Source organism: Canis aureus, chromosome 2 (genome assembly GCF_053574225.1).
Source record: "Canis aureus isolate CA01 chromosome 2, VMU_Caureus_v.1.0, whole genome shotgun sequence".
Classification (NCBI taxonomy): domain Eukaryota; kingdom Metazoa; phylum Chordata; class Mammalia; order Carnivora; family Canidae; genus Canis; species Canis aureus.
Window position 1 is genome coordinate 29,292,297 of NC_135612.1, and position 22,033 is coordinate 29,314,329.

The 22,033-nt window shown below is 38.9% G+C and overlaps 1 protein-coding gene and 1 long non-coding RNA gene across 3 annotated transcripts in view; both read left to right on the top strand.

Moving 5' to 3' along the window:
- Positions 1–10,540: 10,540 nt before the first annotated feature.
- The window catches only part of TBCA (tubulin folding cofactor A), a 75,622-nt gene continuing 64,129 nt past the window's right edge, over positions 10,541–22,033 (top strand). Inside the window, exon 1 of one of the 2 annotated variants that reach the window (XM_077867353.1) lies at positions 10,541–10,730. In XM_077867353.1, coding sequence (XP_077723479.1) covers positions 10,572–10,730 — 159 coding nt within the window. In that variant the 5' untranslated portion in view covers positions 10,541–10,571. The remainder of the gene's footprint in view (positions 10,731–22,033) is intronic. The other variant, XM_077867345.1, reaches the window with a different exon arrangement.
- On the top strand, positions 10,972–19,708 carry LOC144295028 (uncharacterized). Its single transcript, XR_013362375.1, has 3 exons — positions 10,972–11,358; positions 15,184–15,300; positions 18,348–19,708. It is a non-coding gene; the product is annotated as an uncharacterized LOC144295028 (long non-coding RNA).

Below are 22,033 nucleotides of genomic sequence, written 5' to 3' on the forward strand. Positions count from 1 at the left end.
ATGACCTGAGTTCTTTTTTTTTTTTTTTTTTTTTTAATTTTTTTTTTTTATTTATTTATGATAGTCACACAGAGAGAGAGAGAGGCAGAGACATAGGCAGAGGGAGAAGCAGGCTCCATGCACCGGGAGACTGACGTGGGATTCGATCCTGGGTCTCCAGGATCGCGCCCTGGGCCAAAGGCAGGGGCTAAACCACTGTGCCACCCAGGGATCCCTGACCTGAGTTCTTATATCCATTTACAATTAATTTCAAAAGCAAAAATAGGGATAATGAAAGCTTAAAGGGTCCAGTGAGTGTTCAGCTTAAGCAGTTTACAACAGCCACTGGCAGCTAGGATTTTGTTTATTTACTCTGAAGCTTCCTTTTCTCCTTTTGAATATTTCACCAAGTGTTCAGCCAGCCTGCTGTTATCATTTTGTAACCAAGAAATACATTATGGTCTAGAGAGACAGTGCAGGTTTGTTTTTGTTTTTGAAGATTTTATTTATTTTAGAGAGAGCAAGACTGAGAGAGATCACAGAGGGAGAGGGAGAAGCAGACTCCCCGCTGAGCAGGGAGCCCAATGAGGGGCTTCATCCCAGGACCCTGGGATCATGACCTGAGCTGAAGGCAGCCACTTAACTGCTGAGCCACCCAGGCTCCAGTTTTTTGTTTTGTTTTGTGAGACAGTATGTTTTGAATGCTGTTCCCCACTACTTTTTATTACTGTTAGAACAATTAAAACATAGCTGCTTGATTTGTGTGATATTCAATCAAACTTCACAACCATTTACAAAATAGTATATGTAAAACTTTTTTTAAATCTTTACTTGTGGAAATTAACTTTTATCAAGCAAAGAAAGCAAACTTTTACTATGTGTAATAGCGTGTACAACTTCAATTATGTTCCAGTTTTTATTTGTAGGCACTAATTTTTATTTAGTATGAATTAATATTTCATTCCAAGTATATTTACTAATGATCTGGTGAAGGCAAATTCTCATTTTTAAATTTAATTTAATTTTATCTTATCTTATTTGTTTATTTAGAGTTTATTTTTAAGTAATCTCTACACCTAACATGGGACTAGAACTCACAACCCCGAGATCCAGTCTCATGTTCTACCGACTGAGCAGGCCAAGTGCCTCCCATTTTGTTTATTTTTTTTTCCATTTTGTTTAAACAAAGAATTGAACATACTAATAAACCCTTTCCTGCAATTTTATTGATTTTCATCTTTGTTTTCCCTTAATTCTTGGGAATTGCCCCACCTGAATTTTCTTTTGTTGTACTAAAAGAAAAATACAGGCTGCATTAAGATGCAGTATTTTAAATATTGCTTTAAATATTTTTTTGATGTACAATGTGCCCTTCAGGGTGATGAAAGTTCACTTACATACATTCTGCCCTAAAATAAATGATAATTATTATTAATCATTTATTGAACATTTACTACATGGTAAGAATTTTATCTTTATTTACACTCTTGCATTTTATGATATTTAAGTCTTTCAGAAGAAAAATGAAAAATTAATTCCTTTTCTGAAGTTACATAGCTGGCATTAAACCCAATAGGCACAATTTACATAGAGTATATTATTTATTTTTTATTCTTTATTTTTTGGGAGAGAAAGAGAATGTGAGCAAGCAGGGAAGGGAGGAAAAGGGAGAGGAAGAAAGAGAATCTTAAGAAGCTCCATGCTTAATCTCATGACCCTGAGATCATCACCTGAGCCAAAATCAACAGTCTGACGCTTAACCAGTGGAGACATCCAGGCTGACCCTACAGTATTTTAAGTGTATTCATTTGAAGGATATTTGATATTGCAAATTACCAATAATAGATTTAACACGTGAGGATTCCTTTCATTTATTGTTTGCAGAAGATCAGTCCTATGATATTCATATCTCAATTTATAACCTTCATTTATAGATAAGTAGTGGTTTCTGTGATAATTCTTTGCAAATTCATTGAAAGAAACAAACACTGCACAATTTATTAAGTTTTACTACTTATCATAAATTATTTATTACATTTATTATTTTACTAAAGAGCATCAATTCTGGATAAATTTTTTTCTTTGCCTACATGAGTAAGGGTAATAATAATAGTTACCATTTATTAAGTACTTATGATGTGCCAGGCATTGTGCTAGCTCTTTTATATATATTATCTTATACAATTTTCACAACCACAACACTCTGATAGATACTTTATCTCCACTTTACAGTTGAGGAAATGGAGTCTCAGAGAGAATTAGTGAACTACTGACATTTATCCAGTAAGAATATATCTTAGCCAGGTTCTAAATCCCTGCTTCTAATCATTTCAGGAGCATTACTGCATTGCTGAATGCCAAAACATTTGAGTAAAGAGTAGGGAAAAAAATCAGTCATTAATTACTGGCTACTTGGTGTCTCATGGACTCTCAGTTGTACTGAATTCAACTGTATTGAGTTCCATTACTCTGCTTTCTTATGTGGCTAAAATTCCAAGGAAAATTGGTAGAGTTCAATTAGTCTAAAATTTCCAAATTATTTGGAAGCATTAACTCTTTTAGGAAAAGAATTCTTAAAAATCTCAATTATATTATTAAACGACAATCACACCCACACATCACATGCAAAAAATATGGTAATAAGGGAAGAGAAATAATTTTGGTTACAATTAAATAACAATACAATAATTAATTATTAGAGTACTAATGTTAGAATTGGAAGTTGTGGAAGTTTAAATGAAATTTGTCTTCAATTAAGAAGTCATCTTTATATTACTTTAAAATATTAGGGAAAAAGCCATTTCAAAAAAGACTTCTTCCCCTTGCGGACTACTCTGCAGAATCCTAGTAAGCTTTCACAGATGACAGCTTAATTTTTTTTTTAATGTTAGGTTTGTAAACCAAATTTTCTAAGCCTTAAGTAGTTTACTGTAATAAGCAAAAACTGTTAGAAGATAAATTTTTAAATAAGTAATTTAAAACCTGTATGAAAAAATCTTGTGAAATAGTATTTAGAATATTCTTTTGATAATCTAGAAACTGTACTGTTGTCCAGAATCCTTATCTTTTTTGTTACATTTCCTATTGCTATCAAAAAAGAATATAAAATGACACCTGAAAATATTTAACACATAAGAAAGATGTCTTATTGAAAAGAATAAAGAGTCATAGAGAGGAGAAAAATAAAATCATCATAAATATTTTGGTGGTAGTTTCAAATAGAACAGTCATAGAGTTCATGATAAACACATAAAAAGATTTTATCCGTAGCGTGAAATCCAAAAACACCTTTCAGGTCTCTCTTGATTGACCCTGAATAAAAGTCTTACTTCAGGTGACAAAAAAAGGTCCATTAATGTTGCTCATGCATTTCAACATAAAAATGGAATGGAATCATTGACTACAGGTAGAAATGTGCAAAACTACTCAAGATAAATATGCTGCTTTGAGGCTACACATTCACTCCACTTTTGTCTGCCAGCTTGATTTTTGAATTGGGCACTCATGGATAAAAGGTATGTGATCTGAAAAAATAGTGTGTGTCTTTTAAAAGTCAGTGTCATGTAATGTCATTCCTTTTGGCAAAATTTATGTTACATGGTATTAGACTATGGCCGAGCTAATGTAACATGATGCATTAAAAACTGCACATCATGATTGCAATATGTGTCAGAACAATGAATTGTTATATCAGATACCTGTTCAGCTGTAAATAGGGCCCTCTCTAAGTCACTGACAAAAGGATTATATTCTCTCAATGCCTGTATAGAAGTTCTATTGTGTAAAACATGTAGCCGTCCAACATCCATACTCTGTGACCTGTGGCCATTTAAGTAGCACGTTTACTACATGCATATAATGAGAACACAGCACATTATGAAAACCACAGTTGGAGATATTTTTGTTTTCATAGGGATATTCCAAATATCCAATGGTTATAGCCTCCCTTCTGCCCAACAGAGACATATACATGGAGCTCTAATGGATTTTTGTATCAGTTAGAAAATCCTTTGGACTGCTAGTAACAGAAATCTCATAAAGAGTAGCTTAAATACATAAAGATTTGTTTTTATCACAAGAGTAGAGATAGACAGCTGCTGGTTTTGGTTTTCGTTATGGCTTTGAGACAATAGCTCAGTGATTTCAGGATGGTGTCTCTGAAAATTTTATCTTTCCCTTATGATTGAAAGATGGGTATTTTAATTTCAGTTATTCCATCTACTTTCATAGAAGAAGTAGGAAAGGGGCAGATCCCTGTCTTTACCCCTTTCATTAAGAAATCCAAATCATTTCCAGCAACCACCTACACATTCCACTTAGATGTAATTGTCCAGAACAGTGTACTTGGAGACCTCTGGCTACAAGGGAAGTTGAGAAAATACGCCCTACAATGGAAGCACACAAGGAAGAAGCGTTTGGGGAATGAATGTTAGGTAACCGGTTAATAGGGTCTATTATTGATGCCACTAATAATTTATAAACAGAGCAGGAAGTATAGTATGAGGAAGGCTTTAAACAGTGATGAATTCATATGGTAAAAAATTAATATTGACCTCTACCTAACACCATACACAAATGTGAATTCTGGTGGAACGTAGATCTAAATGTGAAAGGTAAAAAAATAAATCATCTATAATAAAACAAAGGATAATACCTTTATGACCTTGTGTGTAGACAAAGATTTCGTAAATAGGGTATAAAGAACACTCACCATAAAGAGAAAAATGTCATACCTGGATTGCTAAAATCTGAATCTAAAATTGAGAACTTCTGTTCATCTAATATACCACCAAAAAGGTGAAACAGCAAGCCAAGAGTTGTGTTGTTTCCAATTTATTGCTATTACAAATAATCCTACCTGAGCATTCTTGTGCATGTCTTTTAGGAAAGATATGTAAGTATTTGTATTTGATAATTGCAGAAGAATTTGTGGGCCACGGGGCATGCGTATGTTCAGCATATGTATACTTTGTCAAATCATCTTGGGTAGGCCCCAGTGCATGGTAAGCTGTAGCTGGACCTTCCTCCAGAAGTTCTAAGAAGTTATGTGTTCAGTCAGAAGTATATAACTAACTAACTAAAAAAAAAAAAAAAAGAGAGAGAAGTGATATAACCAATGCCCTGGCCAACACTCTTGGATTAGGAGAAACTTTGTTCGGTAGAGAAAAGACTGGGCCACAGGTGTCATCAGTCTACAGTGGGATATATTAGCTTCCCATTTCTGCTGGGACAAATTACCACAAACCTAGTGGCTCAAAAGAACACTCGTAGAGTATGTCCTAACTTTCAAACACATTTTTCCCTGCATCTAGTATGAAGTCGTAACCTAGTTCCTCATGGTTTTTGGGACCAATTCCCACTGCCAATATAGTAAGTTTTTTTTTTTTTTTAATTTTTCGTGGGTTTTTTGTTTGTTTGTTTTGTTCTGGTAGTCTATTCAGTTTAGGAGCCCAAAGCAATAGTATAGTAGGCAGAGCTTCAAATTCAGTGGAATTTTTACTGTTTCCTGTAGTAGAAGCGTTCTCCGTGGAACCAAGACCTTTAACCTAATAGAGCCTAAGGTGGCATGGACAATAAGAACAAATACTACAAGTAGTTTACTGAATGTTATGGTAAAAGTTGCCTATCCTATTTCCATCAGCTGGTTTCTTGGTTCCATTCCGTGTATTCTGTGTATTGAGGGACAGTATGTCAGCTGTTAGTTTAGTGCGTATGTTGTATCCTGGGGAATGGTTCTCCAATCATACAGTGTACTGTCCCCAAGTTGTCACATTAGCTGAGTCTTTAACAGGTTGTACCATCATTCTATTAAACTGGTTGCTTCTAGGTGATGAGGCATATGGTAAGATCAGAGGATTCTGTGGTCTCATTGTTATATGTCGTTTGATCTCAGGCAATGTTGAGTATAATACCTTGTCAATAAGCAAATCCCTATCTAGAGTAGATGTGACTTTTGTAAGGATAGATCACTGTCTTTGTCAGTGTAGATCCTTCAAAGCAGGAGCCAAGACAGGTTTAGACATGCAAGAATCTGTTGAAGGAAACATCTATGAAAGAAATGCTGGGAGGCAGCAGAGTAAGCTGGGAGAAACTTCAGATTGCGATACAGGTCTGGTCTGACACCTGTGAAAAGGAGGGAAGGGAAGATTAGGAAGGAAAGTTTAGACTTCAGTGAAGTTCTTGTGAAGTCTTCCCAGGTTCATAGGGAGTTCCTGAGCAAAAGTTTCCCATTAAGGAATCCCACTGGACAGGAATCATCGGTCTCTAATACCACTGCTGTGCTCAGTAACTGGCTAGGAGAAAAGCATGTCCTTGGCGTGGCTACATGAATCCAAAGGTGTAGAAGCTGGAGGCTGACAGTTAACTAGGCTCCCCACAGAAGTTTCTCCGAAAAGTAGACCTGAACAGTGTCCTCTCATGGTTGCCACACTATACATTTCCGGGAGGAAGGAGTCCTATGTAGTCAAGCTCTCAGCCAGGTAGTCTTCTCCTGGAATGGTGTCATCTCAAGGGCTCAGTACTGATCTCTACTGCTGGCAGGTTAGACACTCGGCAATGGCACCAATGAGGTCAGCCTCAAGGAAAAGGAGCCCATGCCTAGTCTCTGCATTAGTGATCTATTGCTGCATAACAAAGTACCCCAAAAGTTAGTTGCTTAAACAACAATGTAGGGCAGGAATTGGTGCAGTTTATCTAAGTGCCTCTGGCTCAAGCTGTTTCAAGAGATAACAGTCGATCTGTTGTCTGGGACTGCAGTCGCATCTGAAGGCTTAACTCCTCTTCCCAGCTCACTCATGTGGTTGTTGGCAAGCCTCAGTCCCTCAGCACATGGGCTTCTCCACAGGGCTGCCTCACGACCTGGCAACTGGCTCTCTACATTGTGAATGACCAAAGAGAAAGCCAGAAAGAACACACAGGGTGGAAGCCCTTTGTGTGACCTGATGTCAGAGATGACATCCCATCACTTCTGCCATAGTCTAGTCACTAAATACATGTTCATGGAGAGGGGATTTGCAAGCGCAGGAATGCCAGGAGGCAGGAATCTTTACTGGCCAACTTAGAGGCTGCCTACCACAGCCCCGGTCTCTGCTGCGCTGGCTGCTCTGCTCACAGGCTTGCCCTGAGGTGGCTGAGTAGACAAGCTGTTGGACATTCAAAGTACAAGTCGTGCTGTCAGCTTGGTTATTGACTGTTTCCACAGTGGTCGTTGCTCTTTGGTGGACATCGACATGAGACACCAAATCACAAGCTTTGTGTACACTCCTGGGGTCTTTCCCTATTTCTTTTTCTGCCAAATTTATTTCTTTTGGGCCTCTGATTAACCAATCAGTCCACTGTCAGTGCCCAGGAATCCATACTACAGGCCACTTCACCCTCCATATAAAGCCACTGACCAAGGGTTCTGCTAGCAGCTTTGCAGCAGGGGGAAGATTTCTGTTTCCAAGTGTCCTTTAGGACAACCTCTACCTGGCTATGGTGCAGCAGCAATTTCTATATAGTTAACATCAACTTACTGTACTGACCCACCTGTGGATGAGGTCCGAATTTTTTTCTCCGTTACAAAACTGGTCGAAGGGCATCCTCAGGGAGGCCATCGAGTTGAGAGAGATGTGTTGGTGTAAACAACAGAGTTCGATGTTCTAGGAATTTACATTTGACTTCTGATCCTGCTCAAGCTCAATCCCAGATGTACCATTTTGTATTACTATTATGCCCTCAGAATGAATCTGATAATATTCCTCTGATAATTGCTGGCTTTGTCCCTATAGTTTTGGTGTTACATTATCAATTCCAAGTCTCTGCTAGGGTCCAGAGTGTTTCTGGAGCTGTATTTCAAAAACTGAGTATTTCTCTACCACAACAGGCATGACCTATATGCTTTTCTCCTCTTTGGGTTTACCAGAGACTCCGTAGAGTATCCTTAGCTACCAGATACATCAGCATCATTGGATCTACTGGGTCATATGGGCTGAATAGCAAAGGAGCTTGTATTGTAGCCCAGACTGGATGCAGAACCCCACTCTTGCTCTGTCCCCCACTTAAAGCTGTTGTGTTCTGGTTCACTTGGTTAATCTGTCAATTATATTCCCCAGTGCAGCATATTACTACCCCACTTACTTGGAAAGTGATTCTGAGGCCAGGAGTGAGCAATGGATAAATGAAATAGGGAAAGAAGAAAAGAAATGCAAGCATGGGTTATTGAGTTTGTCTCCTGCTACAGGTGGCTGGTATTTGATCCCATGGAATCAGCTGAAGAGTTTTATGAAGTGTGTCTACTGTCTGGAGAGCTAAAGAGGGGGAGTGTTTGATCCATAGGCTCTTGTTCCCCTGAAGCACTGGGTTGCGCATACATGTGTACTGAGAGGTTTCCCACACCAGTCTCCTGTCTCTGGGGCTCTGGCCTAGGCCTGAAGCAAGGAACTTCCAGATTGCAGTCCTGCAATGCTGGTCAAAGCCTGAGTGTGATTGGGTGCCACTGCAGTGGCTCCAGTTACAGGGAAGGCCAAGAGAATTAGAAAAAATGTACAAGTAAGGGTGAAAAAAGTGGAACTTCTAGATCTCTTCAGAAGAGGTGCAATTTCTAATGATGAAGGAAGCATTTCAAGTCTTACCAGTACCCAGAGGTAATTATTAGAAACATTTCACAAAAATATACTTTTATCAACAGTACATCTTTTTTTTTTTTTCAACAGTACATCTTTATTTAAGTTATCTCTCCAGGGATGTCTTCTCCAGTTGGCCACCTGGTTTTATTCAACAGACATACAGAGTCAGAGCAACTGCATGTTAGCTCTATACAAGTCTCACTGCATGCAGGGTTCCAGGGAAGGTAAAGACATGACCAGTCTTTAGTTTGTATCAAAATTAAAAATCTATCTCAAAAAAAAAAATCTATCTCAGTTCCATATTTGACTTTTCTTCAACTCAGAAAAATACTTGCTATGCATCTCCTAAGAACTAGGCATTAAGCTTGGTACTGGGGAGACGAAGATGAATGTATCGTGGCCTCTAATCTTGAGGAGCTTGGAGTCAATTAGGAAAAAATGGCATGAAGGGATGGTGAAACTGCTTTCATAGCTCTGTAAGTAAGCGTATAGGGAAAACAACTTCTTATTACTTGTAAGGGAATGTGCAGTATTCTTTGGTAAAATATCACCACAATCCTCCAAGATTAGCAATGGAAGAACTGCCACTCAGGGAGGAGACAACTATACTTTCCTCTTGCTCTGACAGATTCCCCAGTCTTGGGGATCTCTTCAACCCTCAATCTCAAATGTTGATAAATGTATCCCTTACAGAGTCCCCTACAGATTTATTCCTATAGTTCACCTTAGTCCCAGGCTGGAATATTTAAACACAACTCAATTAAGGTTTAGGAATAACAGAACAAAAGGGTGCCAAACAGTGAGAAATGCAGTTTACATAGTTTGTATTTCTTTTCTTTTCTTTTTTAAGTAGCCCAGTGTGGAGCCCGGATGGAACTTAGACTCACGATCCTGAGATCAAGCCCTGAGCTGAGATTAAGAGTCAGATGCCTAACTGACTGAGCTACTCAGGTGCCCCATCATGTACATTTCTATGTTCATGTGAACGTGTATCCTCCTGTGTTCTTAGTTTCCTGTTTAGGATCTCTTTCCTAGATTACTTATTTATTTAATGAACGCTTTGTATGGGACTTATTAAGTACCAGCACTGTCCTAAACACTTTACAAATGTGAATTTATTTAAGCTTTATGAAAGCCTGATGAGATGGGTATTGTTAACACCCACATTTTACAGAGGGAAAAACTGGGGCATAGAGAGATTAGTAACTTGCCCAATTCTATACAGTAGTAAAGAAGCAGAGCTATGATGTGACCTAGGCAGTCAGGGTCAGAGGTCATGCTCTTAACCACTACTCTAAACTCCTGATACTGAGAACAATTTCACCTGATTCCCTATCCATAAGGGTGGGGCCCAACTCCATGATTGTAACCCATAGCCTTAAGTGTACGATATAATATAGACAGACACCGATAAACACATACTGTCCTTGAGGGCCTGCGCCTGGGCACACACAGCAGCATCAACTGTCTTTGGATTATGGTCATTACAGTAAAGTCACAAAATCATTAAAACAAAGAAAAAAAAACAGGGACAAAAGTGTAGAGATGGAGTTGGGAGTTGGAAAAGCCGTTCTTTACATCAGAAAAGCTAGGCTGAAAAAAAAAAAAAAGAAAAAAAAGAAAAGCTAGGCTGAGGGAAACTCCTGCAAATCAGCACAAAACTTAGCTCTGAAGTTCTGGAAGTCAAGGCCAAAAGAAAAGCCAATGAAAGCCACTGACTGGCTGAAGGAAGATCCTGGACAGTAGCAAGAGCCCGGGCTGTACAATCTTTTGGTTGTCGCCCCTCCCCCCTCCCGTCCTCCCCCCTCCTCTCCTCCCTGCCCCTCCCCTCCCCCCTCCTCTCCTCCCCTCTCTTCCTCCCTCCCCCCTCCGGTTCTCCCCCTCTTCCCTCCCCCCTCTCGTCCTCCCCCCTCCCTCCCGTCCTCCCCCCTCCTCGCCCCGCCCCTTCGGCGTGGTCTGGCTGCGGGGCGGCGCCGGGGTCTGCGCATGCGCGCGGGGCCGCGGCGACTGCGCCGACACGACCGCGTCCTCGGCGTCGGCTCCCTCCGCGGCTCCCCGGGCCTCCACCCCTCCTCGCGGCGCTCGAGGGACCATGGCGGATCCTCGCGTCAGGCAGATCAAGATCAAAACCGGCGTCGTAAAGCGGTAAGGAGCGGCGGGCGGCGCTCACGCCAGCGCCTCCTGTGCGGCGGCCCGAGAGGCCGGGCGCGGCCAGGCCCGAGGCGGGCTCCGCCAGGCCCGAGGCGGGCTCCGGGCCTCCCCGGGGGCTCCGCGGCGGGCGGGCGGGCGGGGCGGGGACGCGTCGGGGCGGGAGCCCGCGGGCCGGGACTCCCCGGGACCCCCCGCCCCCCCTCGCCTCCCCTCGCTCCGGGGAACCGAGCCGTTGGGCGCGGTGGGCGGCGCGGCCCCACCCCTGGGGCGCCGGCGGGGGCGGCCCTCCTTGCGCCGCTCGGCTGCGGGAGGCGGTGCAGCCCGCGACCTGCCGTGGGGCCTGGAAGCCGGCCCCGGAGTTGGGGGGACGCGTTGTTGGGGCAGCGGGACTCGGCGTCCCGGAGCGGGGGCGTGAACTTGCAGCGCGCTCCTCAAACTTGTGCGGCCTGCGTGCCCCGCGGGGGCCCCGGAGCCGTGCGGGGCCTGCAGGATGCCCCCCCCCGGCCGGAGTCCCGACGGGTGCTGACGCCGCCGGCCTCTGCGGCTCGGACCCAAGGCCATCCATCACACTTCTGGATGAGGCCTCCTCGGAGGAGAGCTCAGCAGCCCCCTGAAGAAGCAGGTGGTTTTACAGTAGAAATAAACGTCTGATCCTAGCCGCCTGGCTGCTTCCTCTCTGCCCACCTTTCCTCCCTTTGTTGATGTTTCCATCCGAGGAAGGACGAGGCAAAGGGAAGAATAAATTCACTTACTAAGATCCTGCCCCTGTGCCTTAGCACAGGCTTGCTCTGTACTTTCCTAGAAACTATTGTTAAGGCAGTAAGAAGATGCTAAGAGTAGTAGTTAAATGCACAACCCTTTTTCAGCTGAGGCTGGGTTGAGCTCTTGATTCTGCCATTTATTATGTGTTGTTAGGTACATTACGTTGCACCGTGCCTCAGTTGCCTCATCTGTAAAATGGAGTCAGTATCCACCTCATGTAGTGGTTGCATCTGCTGTTTAATACAGTATGTGGCACATAGTGAGTGGCCACTAAGTGTTAATAGTATTGTTTGTGTTCCTGTTTTACAAATGAAAAAAAAAATTAAAAAAACAAACAAAAAACAAATGAGAAGCTGAGGTTTAACGAAGTTAAAATAGAAAAACTTATGCTAGTTAAGTGGCAGAACAGGGAAGAGGAGTTTCTGATCTACAACTATTTCCAGCTGCAGTGCTCCAAAGTATTTAAAAGATGTGTGAAATAGGGGAATTGACATGTATAATTGAAAATATAAGTAATCTGCACTGTCACTCACACTAGAATTCTGTTGTTCGCATTTGCTGGATTCTGATTATGTCATTTTAGTGAATCTATTTGAGAAGTACCACGGTATTGTGGGGAGTGCTTTAGGCCCAAACTCAGAGAAAGGACTCCTAATGGTAGTTTTCTGTTAATTACCTATATGATCTTATCATTTCTCGTCCTAATGACCTACACCAGTTTATAAAATTAGTTCTAGTAGCTATATGCTTATTAAACAGATTCTAAGGGCGCATGGGTGGCTCAGCAGTTGGGCGCCTGCCTTCCGCTCAGGTCGTGATCCCCGGATTTGGGATCGAGTCCCACATCGGGCTCCCTGCATGGAGCCTGCTTCTCCCTCTGCCTGTGTCTCTGCCTCTCTCTCTCAGTCTGTGTGTCTCATGAATAAATAAGTAAATCGTAAAAAAAAAACAAAAAAAAAAAAACAAAAAAAAACAAAAAAAAAACCCCCAGATTTTAGAGAAAATATAGCTAGCTAAGTAATTAATAAGCTGTTTTTAGGCTTTCATAAATTCTCAAGTACATATGGAAACACCTTGGAAATAAAGTTTGGTTTTCAATTTATTTCAATAGTAAAGCATTATCAAACTTTAATTTTGATTCTTTGTACTTCAGTACAAAAAACATTGTTTTTGTGAAACTCCTTCATAATTTACTATTAAAATTTACATATTTATTCAAGTTGCTTATAAATCTCTGGAAATGCCTACCACAGATTTTTGTCATGGCTTTTCTAATGACATTTTGGTGTAGAGCTTCCCCATTTGTACTAAGATTCGTTCTTTAAAAAACCTAAACTTCTATTTTAAGTGTTAATTATGAATATTTTACCTTAGTAGACAACTGTCTAAATCTATAAATAGTATTCCCTGTCTCTCTCCTGTTATTTTTTGCAAAAAAGTTATTTAATATGACTTTCCATCTGTTGCCTTAGTATCCTATTTTTAAAATTCTACATCTTCAGCAAAGAAAAAAGTAGATAATGCAGATACAGCGGCAACATATTACTAATTGTTAGGACTGAATGATCATGAGCTTCATTATGTTCTCTATATATGTTTAAAATTTTTCATAATAAAAAGGTCTTCAAAGGTATGCATTTCTCTTCCAAATTTAGTTTCAAAGTCTTCTTGATTAGTTTCATGATTCAGACGTGTTCTTGGTTTTGTAAGTAGGCTTCTATTCATTGGTTCCTTAAAGCAATGGTCTAAAAACCGGTTTCTGTTCTTAGCACCTTTTTTTTAGTCAAATGTTCATTTCCCATAGCTTCATTTCTCTTCAGAAGGCCACAGTTTTATTTGAAAGAAGAGATTTAAGATCATCATTTCTGTCTCTAATTCCTTCAGTTTTTCTCTGCAGGAGTTGAGATCCATTAGAATTATATTCTAGTTATTAGTCCTAGAGTTCAGTTTTGATGACTGTCCTAGGGACAGTGGATTCTTAAAATTTGGTGTCTAATCAATCTGCTAGAATACTTCAGATGATTCAGAAGTTCCCTGCAGTGGGTTTCAGTAAGAAATCTGGCCAGGGAGGTGGAATGTTATGAGATCATGGAAATAGGCAATAAGTAGAGGACGGTATTTGGCAACAGAGAGGTCAGTGAATGAAAGATGCGAGTTTCAGCATGTTGGCAAAATTGTGAAGGCACTCTAGTGATGGCAGCCACATTAGGAAAGTAGGAGCAAGTATCAAGGGCTTTACGCCCTAAGGAAATAGGTAGAAGCCTCACAGCACCCTGGACCTAAAGAAACTTTATCTCATATAGTAACAAAGGGAAAGGATCCGATTGCTGGAAATAGATTTTAAGAGAGAGGTGTTAGAACCCTAGAACAAGGAAAGAGTCCAGATACTAGAATGGCTTTTAAGGTAAGAGACAGCAGTGAGGCTAACTTGGTACTGAGCCTCTGACTCAAGGACTCCTTAAAAATCCCCTCCCAGTTACAGGATTGTTTTTCAAGAGCTAATTATGGCTGTTAGAGATGAGTGCAGTTTCTTCAAGCAGCAGCCTTTGTTCATGTGTGACTCATTATTTAATGAGTATTGGTAGATTCGAGTCTGGAAGGTGCTTTTTAAAGATATAGATCCATGTGTCAGGCAGATTGCTAGACCTACTAATACCTGTCACTGGGTCATAGCTAGTGTAATAGCCCTAGCAGGGAGTTACCAAACACCACTCCTAAGTTTTCTTTCTATTTGCAGAACTGAGAGCCCCCCCCCCCTTTATTTTTATATATTTTAGGCATCAGTTGTCCCAGTTTACCTGGGATTGAGGGGTTTCTAAGATGTAGAATCTTCGGTGCTATGCTGGGAAAGTCTCAGGCAAACCAGGATGATTCGTATTAGTACCTCTTCTGTAACTAGCTAACATAGCACTGTTTTGTGTGTGTCCTGATTTATTTGGAGACTATTTGCTGATAATACAACTCTGAATTGCATGATGTACCTTAAATTAAAATTTAACTATGTCCTATAAATATGAATCCTTGCCAGAGTAATTTTCTGTGTTAAATTGTTAGTGATTTAGAAAATAACTTTAATTAAAGTAGAAGAAAATATATATAGGCTCAGTGTTTTTAATGTTGATACGGTATTTCAGTGCAGTGACCTATGTCTACCATAAATTCCCAAGTAAGATTTGTATTTATAAAATAAGTGGTTGGTTGTTTTTTTTAAACTAAATTTATGGTAAATACAAGAAATGCTTCTGCAAAACCAAAATGTTGTCATGCATTTAACATAAAAGTTTATTTAATAACCTTAAAGCCAACCTATTTTCAATAAAGCTCACTAAACTGGCCCACTGGTGAGTGAATTAATTGATTAAAAATACTTTCTTAACTATATCTTTTTATAACCATTTTAGATTGGTAAGGGTTTAAAATCTAACATGAACAAAGAGTGTTAGGGCATTGAAATAGCACTGACATTGGCCCATAGTTTTCCTCTGATTAAATGAAAGTGACACCAGTAGATTAGAATGAGACTAGGACAATTCACACTGCAATTGTGTTAGTTTAACTTTAACAATCTTTTAACACTCTTGTTTAAATGTAGCTGACATACCATAATTACAAATCTACAAGCCTTGATTATAGAATTTTACATCATGAATCAGTGGGGAAATTGTATTGATTTCTTTTTTTTTAGAGCAAGTACCTTTCCCAAACTGTCGCATCTTCCTAAGTTTGTCTATACCATTACCTCTGATGTACAATTGTATATGATACATATATACTCTGTACAGCAGACCTAAAAACATAAAAGGTAAGTAAAATTTTCATGTTACTAGATATATATTTGTATATAAAGTATATAACATACTATATTGACATACATTGTTATGTATACTCAATATATATAGCACACTGACATAAAAGTGATAAACAGGAATGACATATATATTGACGTAGATACAGTTCTCTCCCTGTAGTTTTAGTTGTTTATATACTTCTTATACGTAACATAAAGATGGATAGAAGTATGGTAGGCAGTATCTGGGAGAGGTTAAGGACATAGCCCTGAAAATTTCCTGTAAGCTTTAGTAGCTTTTTTATCTTTTCTTCCCACATCATACCCTTTTGATTTGAGTTAAAATAAGTTCAGCCAAAATAGCCAACTTCCTGCCTTGAAATTTGGCCAACTCCTTTTGGAATTTCTGTAATATATTCAGTTCTCCAAAGCAATGGTCAAAGGCACTGTCAAAATGGATTGCAGGTGGTCAGCTCTTCACCACCTTCTGCCAACTACTTGGCAAGCAGTGACTTTTAGAAGCTACACAGCTGGCAGCCAGATGTCTCTTCAAGCTGGAAAGGGAGAAAGCTAAGGCCACTCATGACTGTGGTTTTCCCAACACAAGCTATATTATTCTGTAAGTTGAGTGTGAATGAAGGATCCTTTGACCTGTGTGTGTGTGTGTGAGAATGTGAATGTGTTTTCATTGCATTTTTTTGTTTGGTAGAAAATTTTGAAAATTTGTAGTAGAGGAAGGTTGGAAAATTTTGTTATATTTAGTTCACAACCCTTAGAAATGCTTGGATGTGATTTGTTTATTCCAGTGTTCCATTTCCTATAATGATGCTGCTTTATTGGCCCAAATAGAGCTGATTTTTATTTTGTTATTTTTTTAAGAGAGACTTTAAAAAAAAAATTATTTTAGGGAGAGAGAGTCTCAGGCAGACTCCACACTCAGTGGACATCGGCCCGGCACAGATTATGACCTGAGCCAAAATCAAGAGTTGTATGCTTAACCCACCGAGCCACTCAGGGGTCCCTAGACATGATTATTAAATAACATCAACCATACGATCCAAAGATCATTTATTTAGCAGCTTCACTCAGAACCTACATCTATGAGTCATTTGGTATAGTTTGGCACCTAATAACTACTCAATAAAAGTCTTCCCAGTGAACAAATGAATGAATGGAACCTTACTCTGTAAGGATTTTTTGATATAATAAGCAGTAGGAAGCCACTGAATCAATTACAGTATGACAGTATAATGGTTACCGTAGTATAATAGTTGGTAATAACTATGGTTATTGTTGCAGTTGAAATTAAACAAATGGATTTCACTGAATACATATTACATGAGACCCTAGGGAAGTTATTTAACCTTTAAAAGCCACAGTTTTCTTAGCTGAAAAATGGGTTAATGATGATACCTTTCTCATATCATTGTTAGGAGAATTAAGTAAGGTAATCATATAAAGCATTTGGCCCAAAAGCCTGATTGGTAGTAAATGTTTAATGTTAACTGCTGTCATTATTATCATCATCATTTTGTAGACATATAAACAGTGTGGATATAGGACATAAAGATGAATGATCCAATACCCTGGAGAGACTGTGAAACTTGCTTTCTTTTAAATTGTGATAAAAATTTGCTTTTTAGTTGTTATGATTGTCTGCAGAGAGAGAAAGGACGAGTATGAAGCATGTGTGTTTAAGTCATCCCTAGGACTTTGTAATGGAATCTTTCTATAAACTTGAGGCAGTGATGCCCTACTTCCCCTAAAAATCTGTTTATATCAGTGACCTTGTGCTCTTAACAGTTTAAAAAATATTGTATCAATATTATTGACACAGTATAACAAAGCCAGTTTCATACTTACTGTACTTCCCTAAAGTTTATTATAAGGAAGAGTAGTCAAGGGATTGAGTTTTTGAGAGCCATTTTTCTAAAATTTAAGATTCACCACAGCTATCAAGACTGACTGACTTTCTTTACCAGAATGTTTATTTTGTGACTAATCATTGAAATCCTTAAGTTGAACTGGATACTTCAAGAGCTGCCCTCTTGGGTTTAGGTGTTCATTCCTGGAATCCGTGCCTGAATCTGTACAGTTTTTAGGTGTCTCATTCAACCAGTCCCAGTAGTTTTTTTGTCTTTTAGCCTCGGCACTCCAGTTAAACTTTCTCTTCCACTTAGGAAGATAGTCACATTTGCCACGGTTTGACTTCTGAAGGTGGTAGACCTTAGAAGGTCTACACAGCAGGGACACGATGTGTATCTTCTTGCTATACTTTCCAAATGAAACGTTCCCTTCCTCATCTCTTTTCTGTGGCAGAGACCAAAGAGCAACATTCTTAAAATTCTAATGCTAGATTACAGGTAATTTCCAAACCCTCCTTTATCTTTTTTGCTTTTATTTTTTTTTTAAGGATTTATTTATCTGAGAGAGAGAGAGAGTGTGCTTGCACAGTGGGGAGGGGCCGAGGGAGAGAGAAACCCAAGCAAACTCCACAGTGAGCACAGAGCCTGACGCAGAGCTTGATCTCACCACCCTGAGATCACAACCTGAGCTGAAATCAAGAAGCTGAGGCCTAAGTGACTGTGAGCACTCCCGAGTTTTTGTCTTTGTTTTTTAACGGAGTTCCCTGTTTGTTGTCATTGAGATCCTTTTAACCTGTGCTAAAGAAGTATCTTAGGGTATCTTGCATATATATGCATATACTTTAACTCAGAGTTTGTCTCTAAAGGTTATCAGAACAAGTAAGCATCTAGTTTTTAACTGAATGATCCTCAGCTTCTAAACGGTACTAAATGGAATGCTTTTCTTATGGCACCCATTGCCTGAAAAACATCTGTACTCTATGAAATTTTTGAAGACCTATAAATCTACTGAATTGTATTTCCGTTTAGGTTACTGGCACAGTATTTGTAATTTTGATCTCCAAACCTAGAATATTAGGTTCTAAGGATTGTGCATTATATTAAGATGTACAAAGATTTTCTTAAGGCCATGCAGTTTTTGTTACCTTTTTAGGGACCACAAGGGTGGTGTCTAACATGTTGTTTTTCACAATGTAGGCATCTAATTCATACTTGTCAGTTGAGTTAAGGAATGGAGGAAATTAGAGAAGTCAGTTAAATAAGCTCAAGAATCTGGAAAAAGAAGTTTGCTTTATAACTAACAGAGATGGAGTAAGTTGATAAATACTCTAGTTAAACTTCACAAGCAACAAAACAGTAAGTAATCACAACCTTCAAAGACTTGTCAGAGTACTCTTATTGGAGAAACAAGATAAGAAAGTGTATTTTATATAACTTTAACATTTGTATATTGCTAAGGAGTTGTTTTGTTATTTTTTAATTTGTAAGAAGAATATCTTCTGGGACTTACTATTTTACTGTATATTATGTTGATACGATTATCCATATTTGTTTTTGCTGTTGTATATTATTTCATTGCATGATAATACTACAATTTATCCATTCTTTGATCAGTAGGCATCTGAATTATTCCCATTACTAACTGTGTTTCAAGACCCCTGGGTGGCTCAGTGGTTAAGCGCCTGCCTTGGCCCAGGGTGTGATCCTGGAATCTCAGGATTGAGTCCCACATCAGGCTCCCTGCCTGGAGCCCTCTGCCTATGTCTCTGCCTCTCTGTGTCTCTCATGAATAAATAAAATCTTTTAAAAATAACTGTGTTTCTATGTACATTCTTATTCATGTCTTTGGTAATGATATATGAGAGTTTTTCTTGGATATTTTTCCAGGAATGGAATTGTCAGGTCATAAGGTATGTTCTTTGTAAAATCATGCCAAATTGTTTTCCAAAGCACTTGTACCATTTGTATTTTCAGCTGCATTGTATGAGAGTTCCTTTTGTTGATCCACATCCCCTCCAAAGCTTGATAGACCTTAATTTTACTCTAATACTGGTTTTTATTATCATTTTGTAGAAAAATTATTTTTTTTCAGCAAGTATCCCCACAGATGAAGAGGAGAGTAAAGGAGGAATGAGGCTTCAGTCCCCAATGTGCTTAATCACTTCCTTCTTCCTTGTGCAGAATAATGTATATGCCTCAGGCAACCCAGGGTTTTCTTGCCTGGTAGAAGGGGTGGGTAGTTCTTTGGAAAGACCCTTTGGAAAGTTGTCCATTTCTAGGACACTGCAGTTAGTATAGAATGCCTGGGGAGTGAGGGGAGGCTTGAAGGTGGAGGTTTGGCTAATGGGTCCTGAAAACCTGCTTGGTGCAGGGTTGAGCAGGAACTAAGGCTAGAGATTAGAGAAGGCCAACAATATTACTTTCCAAAAGACCTTTTCCATGTTACTGTATTAATTCTTTTTGTTTTTTTCCCCCACTTTTATTGAGATATATTTGACATATGACATTGGTCCAAGGTGTACAGCATAATTATTTGATATATGTGTATGCATAGCAAAATGACTACCACAGTAAGTTTAATCACCTCACAAATTTTTTTCTTGTGATGAGAACTTTTAAGACTGTTAAAATGAGAATGCTATGAGGATTCTATGAGGATCCAATGAGTTGATACATGCATAGCACTTAGAAGAGTGCCTGGCCCATAGTAAAATAATTGAACTACAACAATGAGATGTGAATAAATTATATTTAAATTATGCAATATAATTCATAAAATGAAAAATTAAATATCTTTTAATGTATTGACATTAAATTTTTTCACCATTACTGCCTTGGGTTGTACTTTTAGGCATATTCATGTAGAGCATTATCTTTTCTATTATTTTAATGTCTTTGAGGACAAGCTTTCCTTTGCATGATCTCCAGCATGTGCCATGTTCAAAGCAAGTTCCACAGGTATTTCCTGACAGAATTTCCTGACTCTCTTAGCAACTTTCAGATATATAATACAATATTTTCGGTTTTTTGTTTTTTGCATTTATTCTATGCAGAATTTACTCCTGGGCCATAAGTTTTTGTTTCTTCAGTTTCTTCTGGGATATCTTTTTCTTCTGTGCAACCTCCTCTTCTGGTTTAGGAACAGTCTGCTCTTTTTCAGTAAGAATCCTCTCAGTGTGCCAGGGAGAGCTCATGAATGGGTTAATCCGGCTATGAGCCCTGTAATTTCTACGTCGCATCTTGGGGGCTTTGTTCACTTGGATGTGCTCAATGACTAGAGAATCTGCATCTAAACCCTTAAGTTCAGCATTACTCTCTGCATTTTTAAGCATGTGCAGTAAAAATTCAGTACTCTTCGTGGGCCACCGACCCCGTGTCCAGCCCTACTATTCAGCCTGTGCACACCTACCAACTCCACCATTGTAGCGACGTAATGGCACTCATTGCTTCTGCAGAGCGACATCTTTCAGACACTTGGTGGCTTTTCGGATATGCATATTCTTGATGGCCTGGGCAGTTTCATGCATGTTCTTAAAGTGAACACGAAGATTTGAACCTCTCGACTTGCATGGTTTTATAGGGTTTTCTGGGTCCAGCGAGTAGCGAACCATTTTTGGAGGTCACCTCAGGCCATTTGGGGGAAAAGCTATAATACAATATTGTTTTGATAGTAACTATATATCACCATGCTGTACATTGTATTCCCCCCAGAACTTATTTATAAATGGGAGTTTTCACCTTTTGACTACTTTTACCTATTTTCCCCCACCCTTATTTTTCGCGGTCACCAATCTGTTCTCTATTTCTAAGAGTTTGGGTTTTTTTAGATTCTACATAAAAGTGAGATCATACAATATTTCCCTTTCTTTTTCTGGCTTATTTCATGGAGCATAATGCCGTCAGTGTCCATTTATGTGTTGCAAATGGCAGGATTTCCTTTTTGTATTTGAATAATGTTCCATTTTATATGTATATATACAGTTGACCCTTAAACAGTGTGGGGTTTGAGACATTGGCTTTCCCAGTGCAGTTGTCCCAGTGTCTTCAAGTACAGTTGAAAATCCACATAAACTTTTGATTCTTGCAAAACTTTACTAATAGCCTACTATTGACCAGAAGTCTTACCGATAACATAAACAATTAACATGTGTTTTATATGTTATATGTATTATATAATGTATTCTTACCATAACATATGCTAGAGAAAAGAAACTTATTTTAAAAATCATAAGGTAGAGAAAGTACATTCACGGTACTATACTATATAAGAAAAAAAAAGCTCGCATATAAGTGAGCCCATGCAGTTCAAACCGTTGTGTTTCAGGGCCAGCTTATATACAGCAACACATTTTCTTTATCTCTTCTTGTGTCACTGGAGGTTTAGGTTGTTTCCATGTCTTGGCTATTTAAATAATGTTGCAGTGATCATGGGAGTACAGATAACCTTTTTGAGATAGTGATATCTGTTCATTCTGATACTTTACGTTAAGTTTGGCACAGCACTTGTAGAAAAGAATTTTAATTTATTCTTGGTAATGTTTAATTTTTAACTTATACAATAAGTTTTGTTATTGTCATTATTATAGGTTATAAAATCTAGCAGATATGCATACCCTTAATCTTCTCTACTTGTCCCCCCAACCAAAAGCAAGGTGTTTATTTCCATTCATTTATATTCATTCATGTTTTATTTTATATATCCTATGTAGGTCTCAAAATAGATAGTTTTTAAAATTTATAACACTTTAAACTGTCATGGCATTTCTAGTGTTAGATGAATTAAATAAAAGTAGTCTCAGGAGCTAACTTTGGCTTTTGTTCATAAAAAGAATAATTCTTCTAATGATATTCTGGGTTTTTTTTTATTTTTTTAAGATTTTATT